The sequence below is a fragment of the Eriocheir sinensis genome, chromosome 32 (genome assembly GCF_024679095.1).
Source record: "Eriocheir sinensis breed Jianghai 21 chromosome 32, ASM2467909v1, whole genome shotgun sequence".
Classification (NCBI taxonomy): Eukaryota; Metazoa; Arthropoda; class Malacostraca; order Decapoda; family Varunidae; genus Eriocheir; species Eriocheir sinensis.
In genome coordinates, this window is record NC_066540.1 from 18,148,357 (window position 1) to 18,164,878 (window position 16,522).

General features: G+C 44.9%; 2 protein-coding genes, 1 long non-coding RNA gene and 1 other non-coding gene across 14 annotated transcripts; 3 read left to right on the plus strand and 1 right to left on the minus strand.

Moving 5' to 3' along the window:
- Positions 1–436: 436 nt before the first annotated feature.
- LOC127006483 (uncharacterized) lies at positions 437–2,806 on the plus strand. Of its 8 annotated transcripts, none has more exons than XR_007759591.1 (4): positions 437–864; positions 957–1,804; positions 1,942–2,236; positions 2,373–2,806. It is a non-coding gene; the product is annotated as an uncharacterized LOC127006483 (long non-coding RNA). The 8 variants fall into 8 exon arrangements; XR_007759590.1 differs by having other exon boundaries at positions 1,942–2,213; XR_007759586.1 differs by having other exon boundaries at positions 1,942–2,213; positions 2,509–2,806.
- Positions 2,807–3,310: 504 nt separating this feature from the next.
- LOC127006399 (39S ribosomal protein L22, mitochondrial-like) lies at positions 3,311–6,357 on the minus strand. Its single transcript, XM_050876353.1, has 4 exons — positions 6,215–6,357; positions 5,305–5,555; positions 4,155–4,368; positions 3,311–3,881 (listed from the first exon to the last, which is right to left on the minus strand). Exons 1-4 carry the CDS (start codon positions 6,237–6,239, stop codon positions 3,658–3,660), a joined length of 714 nt encoding a protein of 237 aa, XP_050732310.1. The 5' UTR covers positions 6,240–6,357; the 3' UTR covers positions 3,311–3,657.
- A 76-nt stretch (positions 6,358–6,433) lies between these two features.
- On the plus strand, positions 6,434–14,974 carry LOC127006398 (zinc finger protein with KRAB and SCAN domains 8-like). Of its 4 annotated transcripts, none has more exons than XM_050876352.1 (7): positions 6,434–6,562; positions 7,895–8,055; positions 8,601–8,753; positions 9,043–9,701; positions 9,865–9,980; positions 10,475–10,590; positions 10,784–14,974. In XM_050876352.1, the coding sequence occupies exon 7, from the start codon at positions 13,064–13,066 to the stop codon at positions 14,834–14,836; it is 1,773 nt and encodes a 590-aa protein (XP_050732309.1). In that variant the 5' UTR covers positions 6,434–6,562; positions 7,895–8,055; positions 8,601–8,753; positions 9,043–9,701; positions 9,865–9,980; positions 10,475–10,590; positions 10,784–13,063; the 3' UTR covers positions 14,837–14,974. The 4 variants fall into 4 exon arrangements, with proteins under 4 accessions (XP_050732309.1, XP_050732306.1, XP_050732307.1 ...); XM_050876349.1 differs by having other exon boundaries at positions 13,085–14,974; XM_050876350.1 differs by having other exon boundaries at positions 10,784–13,510.
- Positions 14,975–16,393: 1,419 nt separating this feature from the next.
- LOC127006487 (U11 spliceosomal RNA) lies at positions 16,394–16,514 on the plus strand. Its single transcript, XR_007759597.1, has one exon. It is a non-coding gene; the product is annotated as a U11 spliceosomal RNA (small nuclear RNA).
- Positions 16,515–16,522: the final 8 nt, after the last annotated feature.

Genomic DNA, 16,522 nt, shown 5'->3' on the forward strand with positions numbered 1-16,522 from the left:
GAGATTAAATAGCTTGAGATTAGAGAAAGAAAAAAAATAGTAATGAGAGAGAGAGAGAGAGAGAGAGAGAGAGAGAGAGAGAGAGTAAATAGGTTGAGAGTAGAGAAAGAAAAAAAAAATGAAGGAGAGAGAGAGAGAGAGAGAGAGAGAGAGAGAGAGAGAGAGAGAGAGAGAGAGAGAGAGAGACCAGTACAAAGCCTAAACGAAGGATATTAAGAGACCAAATTTACCTTTTAAGTCGTACAAACAAACAAACAAACAGATAGATAGATAGATAGATATTATGTGTATTTTAAGGCATCTATTGCTTTCCCCTTGTTCATTTTCCTTATACTTTCTTTTTTCTTTTTTCTCTTATTTTAATTGCTCTCTCTCTCTCTCTCTCTCTCTCTCTCATTATCACATTCTTCTTCCTCTTCTTCTTCTTCTTCTTCTTATTATTATTATTTCCTTCTATTCCAAATCCTTATTTATTTATTTATTGCATCTTCCCCTATTCATTACATTCTCTATTATTATTATTATTATTATTATTATTATTATTATTATTATTATTATTATTATTATTATTATTATTATTATTATTATTATTGTATGTGTATGTATATTGCTACTCTTAAGGACAGTATTGCTATCAGTATTACAATTATTACTATTATTACTATTATTATTATTACTATTATTTATATTGTTTTGGTCTAGTCTTTGGTTCGACACGAGAAAGCGAGGCTCGTAATCTCCGTTTCCGAGCCCCTAGAGGAGGAGGATCAACCTGTGTTTTAACCCTACCAAAAAAGGTGTTCCAATTAGTCCAGGAAAGGTGTTGAAAGTGCCCAGAAAAGGTGTTGAAAGTACCCAGGAAAGGTGTTTAGATAGGGTCCAGGAATGGTGTTGAAAGTGCCCAGAAAAGGTGTTTAGAAACATTCCAGAAATGGTGTTGAAAGTGCCCAGAAAAGGTGTTGAAAGTGCCCAGAAAAGGTGTTGAAAGTGCCCAGAAAAGGAGTTGAAATAGCATCCAGAAAAGGTGTTTAAACATTCTAAGAGGAGAGAGAAGAGGTGTTTTTCCAGGGTGACAGAGGTTTGATACACGCCTGAATGGGATCAAGTCATGTGTTGTGAGAGTCCAGAAAGGGTGTTGCGAACTGTATCGAGAGAAGAGTTGAGCAAAATGACAAAGGTTCAACAAAAAAAAGGTGTTTGAATATAGCACAGATTAGGTGTTTAACCCCTTCACTACGGCCGGGCCTAAACAGCGCCCCGCACCGTATCCGGGATCGCCGCGCACGCCAAATTTCAAATGCCGCTATTGAATATAACAAGTTTTCATCCATAAACTCAACATAATCATCATGTATTATATATGAAAACATGCAGAATTAAATGGTGCACATAAATAAACATAAATTAATTGATAAATATGGAGATAAAATAACTCATATATTGGCCTAAGCGAGGCGGGACACAGTATACGCGTCCTCGGATATGGTACAGGGCACGCAAGGACACAATAGTATATGCATCCTCGTGTTGAAGGGGCTAAGTGCACTAAGATGGTGTTTTATAGGAGGTGACGAAGGTGCGATGCGTGCCTTAACCCAATCAAAAAATGCATTTATTATTACTGTTATATTAGGGTCAAGAAAAGGTGTTAAAGTGTACTGAGAAGGTATTTTATAGGAGGTGACGAAGGTACAATGCGTGCCTTAACCCAATCAAGAAATGCATTTATTAGTACTGTTATATTAGGGTCTGAAAAAGGTGTTTAAAAATGCCCGAAAAAGGTGTTTAAAAATGCCCAAAAAAGGTGTTTAAAAATGCCCAAAAAAAGGTGTTTAAGTGTACTGAGAAGGCATTTTACAGGACATGACAAAGGTACAATGCATGCCTTAACCCAATCAAGAGATGCATTTATTATTACTGTTATATTAGGGTCCGAAAAAGGTGTTTAAAAATGCCCAAAAATGGTGTTTAAGTGTACTGAGAAGACATTTTACAGGACATGACAAAGGTACAATGCGTGCCTTAACCCAATCAAGAGATGCATTTATTAGTACTGTTATATTAGGGTCCAAAAAAGGTGTTTAAAAATGCCAAAAAAAGGTGTTTAAGTGTACTAAGAAGGCATTTTATAGGACATGACAAAGGTACAATGCGTGCCTTAACCCAATCAAGAAATGCATTTATTAGTACTGTTATATTAGGGTCTGAAAAAGGTGTTTAAAAATGCCCAAAAAAGGTGTTTAAGTGTACTAAGAAGGCATTTTATAGGATGCGACAAAGGTGAGATGCATGCCTTAACCTAATCAAGAAACACATTTATTAGTACTGTTATATTAGGGTCTGAAAAAGGTGCTTAAAAATGCCCGAAAAAGGTGTTTAAAAATGCCCAAAAAAGGTGTTTACGTGTACTGAGAAGACATTTTACAGGACATGACAAAGGTACAATGCGTGCCTTAACCCAATCAAGAGATGCATTTATTAGTACTGTTATATTAGGGTCTGAAAAAGGTGTTTAAAAATGCCAAGAAAAGGTGTTTGGAATGAGATGAAGAGAGTGGTGTCTGTCTGTCTGTCTGTCTGTCTGTCATACAAACACACAGACAGAGGAAGAAAGGAAGAAGATGGAAAGGAAAGAAGGAAGCAAAAGAAAGGAAGGAAAATGAAGGAAAAATTAAGTTACTGAGAGGAAGGAAAAGGGAAATGGAAAATAAAAAGACAAAAGAGAAAAGAAGGAAAACAGGAAAGAAGGAAGCAAAAGAAAGGAAGGAAAATGAAGGAAAAATTAACTTACTGAGAGGAAGGAAAAGGAAAATAAAGAAAAATAAGAAAGGAAAGGGAAAAAAAAAAGTTACTGAGAGGAAGGAAAAGAAAAAGGAAGAAGAGGAGGAGGAGAAGGAGGAGGAGGAGAAAAGAATCCACAACCATATCAAAAATAGGACGTGTTTTAAATGAGACGATGACAAGGGGGGTGTTTGTCCGCCTGAGCTAAAAGAAGAAAACCCATACACAGACAGACATATGGACAGGTTGTATACGATTTTATCATGGGGACGGAATCTTTTATTTGTATGCGTGTGTGTGAAGGAAAAATTAATATAAATACCAGAATGGATGCAGGAGAAATAAAATGTCGTAAATTATAGATGCCACAAAGTTTTTTATTATTACTCTTGTGTGTGTGTGTGTGTGTGTGTGTGTGTGTGTGTGTGTGTGTGTGTGTGTTGGTGTTTAAGTAAGGTCTTGATCTCATACTTATTTCAGATTTTTGTATTTATTTTATTTTATTTAGTTTTGGTTCTGATACACAGGAGAGTTGGAATTCATTTATTATTTCATTGCTACTTACAAAATGATAATGATCTGTACACAATGATTTTTACACACACACACACACACACACACACGATTACAAGTCCAACACATGATCAGGCCGTGGTGAATAACACACACACACACACACCTTCCTTCCTTCCTTCCCTTCTCTTCCCTTCCTTTCATTCCATCTTTCCTTTTTCTTCTCACTCCCCTTCTTCCCCTTCCATTTCTCATCCCTTTCTTTTCCTCTCCATACACACACACACACATACATCACTTCCTCACCCACACAAACACACACACTATCCCCCCACCCCCTCCCCCCTTATCCCATACCCCCCATTACAGAGCTTTGGGCACGTTCCTCTTCCTCAGGTTTTCGACGTATCTCTCGATGTGCTCCTGGGGCGTGAGGGGGCGGTGGTGGGGGTAGTAGTGGGCTGGTGGGTCCCCCTCCTCCAGCGTGACAAAGTAATGGCAGTGCTTGTATTCCACGCGCCCGAACCTCCGGCGGGCGTGGCGGCGGAACCCTCGGTACACGATGCCCTTGCTCACGAACGACTCGGCTTAGGGGGAGGGGAAAGGGAGTGGGTGTTATTGTGTATATTTGTTTACTTTTAGTTAAGAAAATGAAGATAAGGAGAAGGAAAAAAAATGCCTACTCAACGACCCATAAGTTATAAATATATTGGAAGGAAGAAAAAGGAAAAAAAAGGGAAAAATAAAGCCTACTAACTTAGAGAAGAAGGAAAAGGAAATGAGAAAAGAAAAAATATTCGCTAAAAAAACAACAAAAAAAAAATAATCACCAAGAGATAGAAAAAAAAATATCCACTCACCGACCCACAAATTACTGGGAAACTCCACCCCATGCTCCTCAACGGCCATCCTGCGTGCCTCCTCCAGGGCCTCGATGGCGAAACCAGCGCCCTTTTTATGGACAAACTTGAGCTGGGCGATGGCCTCGTCAATGCGCAGCCCCCGCACCAGACAAGCCACATACCACATTTTGTCCGGGCTGTACTTGATGTTCTCCTTCACGTGGCACACAAACTGGGGGGGAGGGGGGGGAGATTAGGGGTTTATAAGGGGGAGATGAGGGGTTAGGAAGAAGAAAGGGGCATTTAAGGAAGGAAAAGGGGTTGGTGCTACATTTTGTCAGGGCTGTACTGGGGGGATGTGGAGGTGCATAGAAGGGGTGTGGAAGGGAGTTAGTGGGGGGGTCTTGTGTGGAAGGGAGGGCAAAAAGGGAGATAGCATAAAGGAAGGGGTTATCAGGAAGAGAGGGGGGAGGGGAGAGGAAGGAGAAAGAGGAATTACAAGCAGGAAGGAAGGGGAGAAAGGGAGGTTGTGTGGAAGGGAGGAAGGGAGAATAAGGGGGTGGTTACTTCAAGGGGTGGAAAAGGGAGATTACATTGAAGGGCTGAGAAGGAAGAATAATGGGATATGAAGGAAGGGAAAAACAGGGTCATAAAAGTGTAAGGGTCAGGTGTGATGGGTTTAAAAGGGGGGGAGAATATGGGAGGGGGTGAGGGTATTAGGCCTATATGAAATGGAAAGGCACGGAAATGAACTCAACCCTTCCCTATGAAGCCTTGCCACATCAAACTGAACTGAACTGAAATGACGGAAATTGAGTTGATGGAGGAAGGGAACAGAAATTGAGTTGATGGAGGAAGGGAACAGAAATTGAGTTGATGGAGGAAGGGAACAGAAACTGACATAAGGAATTGGACAGAAAATCAACTTACAGGAATGGAAGAAAAATAACCTCAACACATTAAAAAAAAAAAATGGAATCAGAACTGAGTTGACAAAACGGAACAAAAAGTCAACTTATGAGGATGCAAAAAGACATAGGCAAGGTTAGTTTAGATTAGGTAAGGGTAAGTTAGGTTAGTTTAGATAAGGTTAGATTAGATAAGGTTAGATTAGGTAAGGTTGGACAAGGTAAGATTAGGCAACTCAACCAAGCCCAACCCAACTCACTGCATGGCGTTCCTTCTCCCCGATGGGCGTGGGTGGATAGCGGACATCATTGTACTTCTTAAACCATCGAGGGCCGCGCTCCTTCTCCTCCTCCTTCAGACTCACGGAACTGGTGTGGAGAGGTGCTGCGAGGGGGGGCTGCTGGAGGGGCTTGTGGGGGGCGGTAAGAAGGGCCGGGGATATGCTTGTATTGCCCCTCAGTCCCCCCCTCACCCCTATACCCCCTGCAAGCACCCTTATCCCATTTATGCCTGCAAGAGTTGATGTGGTGAGAGATTATATTTATTTACCATTGTTATTATTAATTTATTTTCTAATTATTATTATTATCATTTTATTTTTTATTTGATTTTGTTTGCTAATGACTGACTGACTGACTGACTGACTGACTGACTGATTGGCTGACTGACTGACTGACTGACTAACTCTTCACCACCCCTTCCCTCCTCCTCTTCCTCGTCCCTCAACCTCCTCCTCCTCCTCTTCCTCTTCCTCCTAGTCCTTCATCCATCAACCTCCTCCTCCTCCTCCTCCCTCGTCCCCCAACCCCCTCCTCTTCCTCCTAGTCCTTCATCCCTCAACCTCCTCCTCCTCCTCCCTCACTCCCCAACCCCCTCCTCTTCCTCCTAGTCCTTCATCCCTCAACCTCCTCCTCCTCCTCCTCCCTCATTCCCCAACTCCCTCCTCTTCCTCCTAGTCCTTCATCCCTCAACCTCCTCCTCCTCCTTCCTCTTCCTCCGTTCCTCTAAGGGTGAAGGGGTGACGGGGGAGCTGGGGGCTGGGGGAGGGCCTGGGGGAGCGCTTCGTATAGTAATAATAGGCAATAAAGACGCAAAAGCCGTTAAAATGATAGGTAGAGGAGTAATAAGGGCGTAAAAACCATTAAAATAAGCGATAAATGCTTCCTTACCCAGCCTGAGCACCGGGGAAGCCATCTTGGTCCTGGCCTGGGTCTCGGGTGCTCTCCCACGTGAAGTAAACACCCTATTTTAATCAGGTTTTTCGGCCATTAAACGCTGAGCAGCACATCAACACTCCGTCAGAGGAAACTTGAGACAATAAACTATCCTTAGGGAGCCGGTAATGGCGGGTAATTAATGGGAAAATGGCGTAATCAAGGCGGAAATATTGTTTGTTCCCAGCCTCCCCTCAAGAAAGTTTCCTGTGACATCAAGATCAAGATTGAGGTCGAGCTTGTTTACAATATGGAGCTGAGCTGACCAAGTCTTCTTTAATCATGTTTTCCGGCCATTACACGGTGAGCAGCGCATTAACACTCCGTCAGGGGAAAGTAGAGACATTAAACTATCCTTAGGTATCGGGTAAAGGGGGTCAAATAAGGAGAAAGGGCGTAATTAAGGCGGAAATAGTGTTACTGCCCAGCCTCCGAAGATGAAGTTGTCCGCTGTAATTAAATGTTTTTCCTTTTTATTTCCTCCCTTCATTTTTCCTCCCCTCACTTCTCCCATTTTCATCTCCCCGCATATTTCTTCCCTTCTACGTCCTTTTTTTTCTTTTCTCCCTCTTCTCATCTCCCTACAAATTATTTTTTTCTGTTTTATCTTTATTTCACGGCGCGGCAAAGACTCACGCTGCTAACCACTTGATAATACTTAATAACAATGGAGGTTATAATAGGGCAGTTTTTCAGGTATTATTGTAGGAGTACACCAGTCTAGAGATGGCTTTTCTTACCCTGACCATTAGAAAGAGCTCCGCATTCTGAGTAAATTCATCCCCATAAACACCCCTCGGAAATCATTTATAACGGAGGGAGGGAGGGAGGGCGGGCCGAAAACTACCGAAAAAAACTAGTTTCGTTCGGAAATGCGAGACTGGTGAAGTGCTACAAATTTACCTTTAGGTTAGGTTAGTGTTAGGTTAGGTTAGTTTTAGGTTAGGTTAGTGTTAGGTTAGGTTAGTTTTAGGTTAGGTTAGGTTAGGTTAGGTTAGGTTAGGTTAGTTTTAGGTTAGGTTAGGTTAGGTTAGTTTTAGGTTAGTTTTAGGTTAGGTTAGGTTAGGTTAGGTTAGGTTAGGTTAGGTTAGGTTAGGTTAGTTTTAGGTTAGGTTAGGTTAGGTTAGATTATGTTATGTTAGGTTAGGTTAGTTTTAGGTTAGGTTAGGTTAGGTTAGGTTAGTGTTAGGTTAGGTTAGTGTTAGGTTAGGTTAGTTTTAGGTTAGGTTAGGTTAGGTTAGGTTAGGTTATGTTAGGGTTATGTTTAGTTTAAATGCACCTGTGTGGACGAAACTAGTTTTTTCTGGTAGATTTCGGTCTGTTTTGAATGAATGTGCTCTAAATTTTTTATCGCAAATCATTAGTCTCTTGGTTGGAAGGGGGGGGGGGGTAAAAAAAAACACGTGATTTGCGATAGAAATGACACGCATATTCATTCAAAACAGGCCGAAAACTACCGAAAAAAACTAGTTTCGTTCGGAAATGCGAGACTGGTGAAGTGCTACAAATTTACCGTTTTTCACACTCAGGACAATCATATCAAGGCTACTACTACCACTACTACTACTATTACTATTACTACTACTACTACTACTACTACTACTACTATTACTACTACTACTACCATACTTGCAGATATGAATGAGGAGTGTGAGATCAGCCTGGTGTGTGCTGATGATGACACTGATGAGGAAGAGAGAGACAGTGGTGGTGGTGGGTCTTACAAGCCTACTACAACTACTACTACTACTACTACTACTACTACTACTACCACTACTTCAGAGGGTGTATGTTTGGTGAGTACTATATATCCCTTCTCTTCTCTTCCCTCCCTTTCCTTCATCTCCCCTACTACTACTACTACTACTACTACTACTACTACTACTACTTCTACTGAGGGTGTATGTTTGGTGAGTACTATATATCCCTTCTCTTCTCTTCCCTCCCTTTCCTTCATCTCCCCTCCCCTCCACACCCCCTTCTGCACCCCTTCCCTTCATCTCCCCTCCCCTTCACACCCTTCTTCCCATACACACTCCCTTCTGCATCCCCTCCCTTCATCTCCCCTCCCTTCCACACTCCCTCCCTTCCCTTCCTTTATCTCCCTCCCTTCTTCCCATACATCCCTCTTCTCCCTTCATCTCCCTTCCTTCATCTCCTCCCCTCCTTCCCTCCCCTTCCTTTCCTTCATCTCCCTTCCCTTCCTCCCACCCCCCCCTTCATCTCTCCCTTCTGCACCCCTTTCCATCACCTCCTTCCCTTATACAGACCTTCCCTTCCCTTCCACCTCCTCCCCTTATCCCCCCCCCTTCCTATAATCACCCCTCTTTATCCTCCCCAGGTGTGTGACCGGAGGGTTCGTGTCACCCCGCCTGGGTCCGGGGTGCAGCACCTCCTCCTGCTGGGCCCCGGGGACGCCTCATCGCACCCCCTGCCGCCCCCCCTCACACCCCTGCTGGAGGAGGTGATTCAGGACACACTCACGCCGGAGGAGGTGAGGATTGAGGGGGGATAGATGCGTTTTTTTTCTTTTTTTTTTCTTCTCTTTTCAATGTTTTCTTTCTTCTTTTGGTTATTCATCCATTCTTGTTCTTTTTCTTCTTCTAATATCTTCCTCCTCCTCCTCTTCTTTCTTCTCCTTCTCCTCCTCCTCTTCACTTTCTTCTTCTGCTTATTCCATTCCTGTTCTTTTCTTCTTCTAATCTCCTCCTCCTCCTCCTCCTCCTTGTCCTCCTCTTCCTCCTTCACCACCCTTTACTAACCCCCCCCTCTCCCCCCTACAGGCAGATGGTGTGGGGCGTCACCGTCTATGCCAGCGCTGCCACCGCCTGCTGGAGGAGCTGGCGGGGCTGAGGCAGAGGGCGAGGGTCATCACCAACACCCTCGCTGCCTGGTACGGAAGAGCTGCTCTGCGACGAAGGGGGGGAGCTGCCAAGGGGGGTGAGGCTACAGAGACTGCTACTACTGCTACTACTACAAGACTTTCAATTCCAACTTCTACTATTACAAGCTTTTTTATTCCTCTTCCTACTACTACTACTACTGCTACTACTACAAGGTTTTCCATTCCTACTTCTACTTCTACTACTATTACAAGCTTTCTGATTCCTACTACTACTACTACTACTACTATGAGCTCTACTATGCCTACTACTACTACTACTGCTACTACTTCCACCCACTACAATCCTAACTCACTCTCTTCCACCTATAACTCTATATACTCCACCACCACTACTACTGCTCCACTCTATAGCTCCACCTGCCACTCCTTAGAACCCACAATCATCAAAGTGGAGGAGGAGGAGGATGAGGAGGTGGAAGAGGAGGGCCTAAGAGTGGATGACCCAGAGTTTAATCCAGCCTTTGATAACATGTGGATGGGTGGAAGAGGAGGAGGATGGAAGAGGGGAAGAAGAGGAAGAGGAAGAGGGAGAGGAAGGTGAGTGGATGATGATGATGATGATAGTAATAATAATAAGGATAATAATAATAATAATAATAATAATAATAATAATAATAATAACTACTACTACTACTACTACTACTTCTACTATAACTACTATTTTCCTCCTCCTCCTCCTAACAATCTCTATCACCCACAGAGGCCGGGGGAGGGGGAGGGGGAGGGGTAGGGGGCCCGGACGACCCCCTAAGAGTTCCAGTCGGACAAGGGCAGTGGCGGCAGTGTCGAGGGAGTGCCTGGGGACGAGAATGGGGGGTGAGTACAAAAAATATATATGTTAGAAATAAGATTAAAATTGATTGTCGCATTCCAGCTTCCCTCGAGAGATATAGATAGATAGATAGATAGATAGATAGATATAGATACATACATACATAGATACATATACACATACATAGATACATATATACATACATAGAGTTGCATTCCAGCTTCCCTCAAGAGATATAGATAGATAGATAGATACAAAGAGATACATACATAGATACATATATACATACATAGTCGCATTCCAGCTTCCCTCAAGAGATATAGATAGATAGATAGATATAGATAGATACATACATACATACTTACATACATACATAGATTTCTACTGTTTTTTTTTTCACTTTTTTATGTATTTTTATTTATTTTTATTTATTTTTCTTTCCTTTAATGCTGTTTCCTATTTCCAGTGTTTTTTTTTTTCTTCAACTATATAAATAATAATAATAATAATAATGATAATTTTCTTTCCATTTTGACAGATGATGAAGAGGAGGAGGAAGAGGAGAGAGGAGGGAGGAGGATAAAGAAGAAGGAAGAAGAGGAGGAGGAGGAAGAAGAAGAAGAGGATAGAGAAGAAGCAGAGAGGATAGCGGAGGTAAGAACATTATTATTATTATTATTATTATTATTATTATTATTATTATTATTATTATTATCATTATTATTGTTGTTGTTGTTGTTGTTGTTGTTGAAGTCGTCAAAATAAATGAATAAATAAAATAAAATAAATTAGACTAAAATAAAATTAATCACAGAAAGAAAAAAAAAAAAAAAAAACGTCATTGCAGGAATCGACTTCAGCGGCGACAACAACAACAACAACAACAACAACAACAACAACAACAACAACAGGAGGAGGAGGAGGAGGAGGAGGAGGAGAGCTGCTAGAAATTGAGGAGGAGGAGGAGGAAGAAGAAGATGACTTGGAGGAGGAGGAGGAAGAGAAGGAGGAGGAGAGCAGAGAGAAGAATAAGAGGAGGAAGACATGGGAGGAGGAGGAGGAGGAGGAGATGATAAAGAAGAAGAAGAGGAAGATGAAGTGGAGAAAGGAAGAAACAGAGAAGGAGGAGGAGGAGGAAAAGGAATTAGAACCAAATCTAAAAGAGGAAGAGGAGGAGGAGGAGGAGGAGGAGGAAGAAGAGGAAGAGGAAGGAGGTGGAAGAAGAAGACCGGAACACCAACCCAACCTCACTCACATGCACACAAACACACACACACACTCAAACACACACACACACTCATGCCCCAAATGTGGTCTGGTTGTGATTCGGTCAAGCGCTGTGAAACACCACATGCGCAAAATCCATGGGGTGGAGGGGGCATCTGGGCATGGGGGTGGGGGCGTAGGGGGCGTAGGGCATGTGGGAAGCACGTCACCTACCCACGCACACCCACACGCACCCACACACGCACACCCATGCAAAACGTGTGGTAGGAATTATGCATCCGCTGGTGGGCTGCACAACCACTGGATATCGGCTCACAGCGGGCGTGTGTTCACCTGTGGGGTGTGCGGGAGGGGCTTCACACACCCTAGGAACCTCGCCAGTCATAGGGTGCGGCATAGGGAGAGGCGTGTGGGGTGCCAGCTGTGTCCCGCGAGGTTCTATTTACGAGCGGAGTTGCATAAGCACGTCAATCAGGTTCATCGCAAGTGTCGGCCGTACGTTTGCGATGATTGTGGGCGCGCCTTCTGCCAGCGGTCCGTCCTGAGGCACCACCAGGCTACCCACGCCCACCGCCCACTCCCCGGTCGCCCCACGCATGCCCCCCCTGCCCTCCGTGCCCCTGGAAATGCCCTCGGAAATGTCAGTGTTTCTGTGGGTGATCCTGATTTGGTTACTGCCCATCCTGTTTCCCGTTCTCACCCTCTTGCTCCTCCACCCCCCTCTCAGCCTCCCAGTGCAGCCCCCCACCCCTCTCAGCCCCCCAGCACAGCCCCCCATCCTTTCCCAGTACCCCTTTCCCTCCCCAACCCATCTTCAGCTTCCCTTTCTCTCCCCAACCCATCCTCAGTAACCCATTCCCTTCCCCATCCCTCCCTAGCTTCCCTTTCTCTCCCCCACCCATCCCCAGCTCCTCTTTCCATCCCCCCACCCTCAGCTGCCCCCCATCACCCCTCCCCCCCTTCCTCCCCTCCCCCAAAGATCATAATAGTACATCGTGTGAGGGTGAAGAAGGGGAAGGTGGACCCCCACCACCCCATGCCCCTTCCTTCCCCCTCTCTCCCCCACCCCCAGAACTACCCCCCTCCCCCTCCTCCTCCTCCTCCTCCCCCAGCTTTTGATCTCTTTGGGGAGGTGCTGGGTCTTGGGGAGGAGGAGGAAGAGGAGAAGAAGTAGGAGGAGGTTGGGGTGGTGTTGGAGGGGAGGGAGAGGAGAAATCAGTGAACTAATTTAGGGGTTTTCAAGCAGGGGGGAAGGTTAGGTGTGACCCGTGCTGTTGTGTCAGACAGTGTTGGACATGTTGGAGGACATTCTGACATATGGTGAGAGAAAAGGCTGCAGGGGCCAGAAAGATTGAGAACCAGTGAGCTTGTTAATGCCAGTCAGTCAGTCAGTTAGATAATCAGTCAGTCAGTCAGTCAGCCAGCCAGTTAGTTAGTCAGTCACATAACTAGATCATCATCATTGTCATCATCATTATTTTCATTTCCATTGTCAGTGTCATCTTAGTACAAAATAATTACCTCAGTACAAAGAGAGATGGAGGAATGGAGGGAAGAAGAGGAGGAGGAGGAGGAGGAGGAGGAGTCAGCAACCTTAAAACAATGTCATTAAAAGGAAGTGAAGGAAGAAAATATGAAAAAAATTAAGATGAATAAAAAAATATAATAAAAATGGAAGATGATTTTAATTTTTGTATTATGAAATCACTTTAATTTTTACCTTGTCTGTGTGTGTGTGTGTGTGTGTGTGTGTGTGTGTGTGTGTGGTGATGGTGGTGGTGGTGGTGTTGACCCAGCCATGTGTTCTATGTATTTCAGGAAACGGAGGTGATGATGGTATTGGTGTTGAAAGGGTACTGGTGTTGTAAGGAGCGGTGTTGGTGGTGTTAGTGGTGTTGTGATGTGTTCTATTATGTTCCAGGAAGAGGAGGTGGAGGTGGAAGCGGAAGAGGAGGAGGAGGAGGAGGAGGCTGCCGAGAGAGTGCCAAATCTTCAAGCGCCTGGCACCCCACAGACCCCCGCCCCCCCTGGCCACCCCAACATCCTGAAAGAGGAGGAGGAGGAGGAAGAGGAAGAAGGAGGTAGAGCTATGGATGTGAGAGCTAGAAATAAGAGGAAGAAGAATGAAGAGGAGGAGGAGGAGGAGGAGGAGCGAAAGAAGAAAGGGAAGGAGGAAGGAACAGAGGAGGAGGAGGAGGAGGAGGAAGACAGTATGGGAATGGAAACAAAAAGAAAAAAAAAGAAGAATGAGAGAAAGGAAGAAACAGAGGAAGAGGAAGAAAAAGAAGAAGAGGAGGAAATAGCAGTGGGAGTGAACTGTCGAAATACCAGAAATAAAAATGGAAAAGGAAGAGAGGAGGAGGAGGAAATGACTATGAATGTAAATACTAGAAATAGGAAAGATGTAAGAATGAAAGGGAATGAGGAAAAGGAGGAGGAGGAGGAGGAAGAGACCAACCAAGATATGGGTACGGATGAGAGGGGGCATAGGGGCAGACACAAGGGGCATGGACGAAGGCGTTACACCCGTCGCGCACATCTCATCCACCTCTGTAAATTCTGCATGAAGGTCCTGCCCACTGGAACCGCCCTTCGCCGACACCAGCGGGCACACACCAACGTGGAGTGCCAGTTCTGCGGGAAGGTTCTGGCGCGGATCGGAGCCTGGGAGAACCACCTACTGGCATTCCACGACGTCGAAATCCAAGTCCCCGGTGGCAGTGTCTCAGGGCGTCCCAGGGAGGAGGTTACATGTGGGGAGTGTGGGCGGAGGTTTTTGTCCCGTGCGGCGCTGTCGTACCACGCTACCATCCACGCCGGGGAGCGCCACGTGTGTGAGACATGCGGGAAGGTTTTCACGCACCCGGCGAATCTACGGTGCCACATGCAACGGCGCCACGACGTCGAGAAATGCCATGAGTGCCGGAAATGTGGGGATCGGTTCCACACGAATTTCGCTCTGTTGACGCATGAGAATCGGGTTCACCGCGACGCCCGGCCCTGGTCGTGTCGCCTCTGCCCGAAGAAGTTCACCAGGTGCGCCGCCTTGACGGACCACCTCAGGGTACACACCGGGGAGAAGCCGTACCCCTGTGGGACCTGCGGTGTGGCCTTCAGAAAGCCACACCACCTGAAGGCACACTCCCGCCAACACCAACCACCTCGGATAGTCAACTCAACTACTACTACTACTACTACTACTACCGCTACTACTACTGCTACTGCTACTGCTACCCTAACATGCCCGCTATGCCCTGGTGCCTTCTTCCTCCATCGACTGTCCTACGAACGACACCTCCGAGCGCGGCACCATGACCCCCCTCACCCCCCATCCCTTGCCCCTTCTCCAGCCCCCAAGAGGAAAGGAGAAGAGGGAATGGAGGAGATTGTAATGGTGGAGGAGGTGGAGGGGGAAGAGGGGCATGGAGGAGGAGAAGAAGGGGGGCAGTGTGTGATTATATTGTCGGAGGTGGGGAGTGTCGCCCCCCCTGCCCACCACCCCCCTTTCACCTCCTCCACCTCCTCCTCTTCCGCTTCTTCCTCTTCCACCGCGATGCATATACAATTTCTTAAGGAGGAGGGGGGGCCTGGGGGGGTGGAGGGGGGGCAGTTTCAAGTGGAGGTCAATGGGGAGATTTTTGAGGTTTATTCAGTGGGTGCCCCCCCTGAGTGACCCCCCTCCCCCACCCCCCTTCAGTAACCCCCTCCAGTCCCCCCTAGCCCTACTCCCCCCTCAGTCCACAAACCTCCCCTCTTCCACTTCACCCCCCCAATCCTCTATCACCTCCCACAACCCCTCAACTCCCCTCTTTGACACCCCTTTTCACCCCCCTCCTCTTTCAACCCCAATCACCTCTTCAACCCCCCTACCCTCCTTCCTCAACCTCCAATCCCTCCATCACCCCCACAACCCCTCATCCCCCCACAACCCCCTCTTCAACCCTCACAACCTCCCAAAATGACCCCAACCCTTCCTGAACCCAAACCTCCTTCTCAGCCCCCTAACCTTCCCCTTCCACCCCACCCCAACCCCTTTCCTTAAATCCCCAACCCCTTTCTTCCCCTTCCTCCCCCCTCAACCCCTAACCCACAATGTTATATTTATTAATCTTTCAGTTTTTATCAGAGAGAGAGAGAGAGAGAGAGATTATTATTGTTATTATTTATTAGTGATGAACAAAACTGAGGGACAGATATTTATAGTAGTAGTAGTAGTAGTAGTAGTTATCCACCTGTTGTTGTTATTGTTTGTTGTTATATATGAATTACAATAAATATTTTTCTATGAGCTTTATTTTATTCCAGTCCAGAGTTAATGATAGGGTTTAATTATTCCAGCCCAGGTGATGGATGACAATTCTTAATTATTCCAGCCCAGATAATAGTTTAATTATTCCAGCCCAGGTGATGGATGAGAATTCTTAATTATTCCAGCCCAGATAATAGTTTAATTATTCCAGCCCAGGTGATGGATGAGAATTCTTAATTATTCCAGCCCAGATAATAGTTTAATTATTCCAGCCCAGGTGATGGATGAGAAGGCTTAATTATTCCAGCCCAGATAATAGTTTAATTATTCCAGCCCAGGTGATGGATGAGAATTCTTAATCATTCCAGCCCAGGTGATGGATGAGAATGCTTAATTATTTCAGCCCACGTAGTAATAGTAGTAGTAGTAGTAGTAGTAGTAGTAGCAATGGTATACTAGCAGCTGTTTAATGTAAATTACTACAACCCCTTCTATACTGCTATACTACTAAAAAAAAATTAGAAAGCCTACTACTGTTGTTACTACTACTACTACTACTACTACTACTATAGCCTACTACTACTACTACTACTACTAGTACTACTACTACGTACTACTACTACTACTACTACTACTACTACTACTACTACGTACTACTACTATTACTACTATAGTATACTGCTACTACTACTACTACTACTACTTTACCTTAGTCTACCTTAAAAATACCGTAGAGTTTATAGGGTAAACTAAATTAATTTTTACTTTGAATTCACTCTCATATAATTTGCAAGAAGTTATACAATCAATATATAGTCAATTACACTATAAAAACAAGAGATTAAAAAGTACATATAGGTGAAATCAGTAGTTCTTAATAAGAGATTATGTATGGGAGTAATTGCATATGAGAAAAATTATATAACTTAGAATTTGCGATGAATTTTATATATTCTGAGGAGTGGTTGGGGGTCACTATTCTAAAAGGGTGCCCGCCGTACATGTGGCGCGCGGTTCGCCGTGGGGGATGGCTATCAAGACATACCCGGCACGTAATATTTGGACACCGAGGGAAGTTCGATGCTTAGGCTCGGACGCCCTCGTAATAAT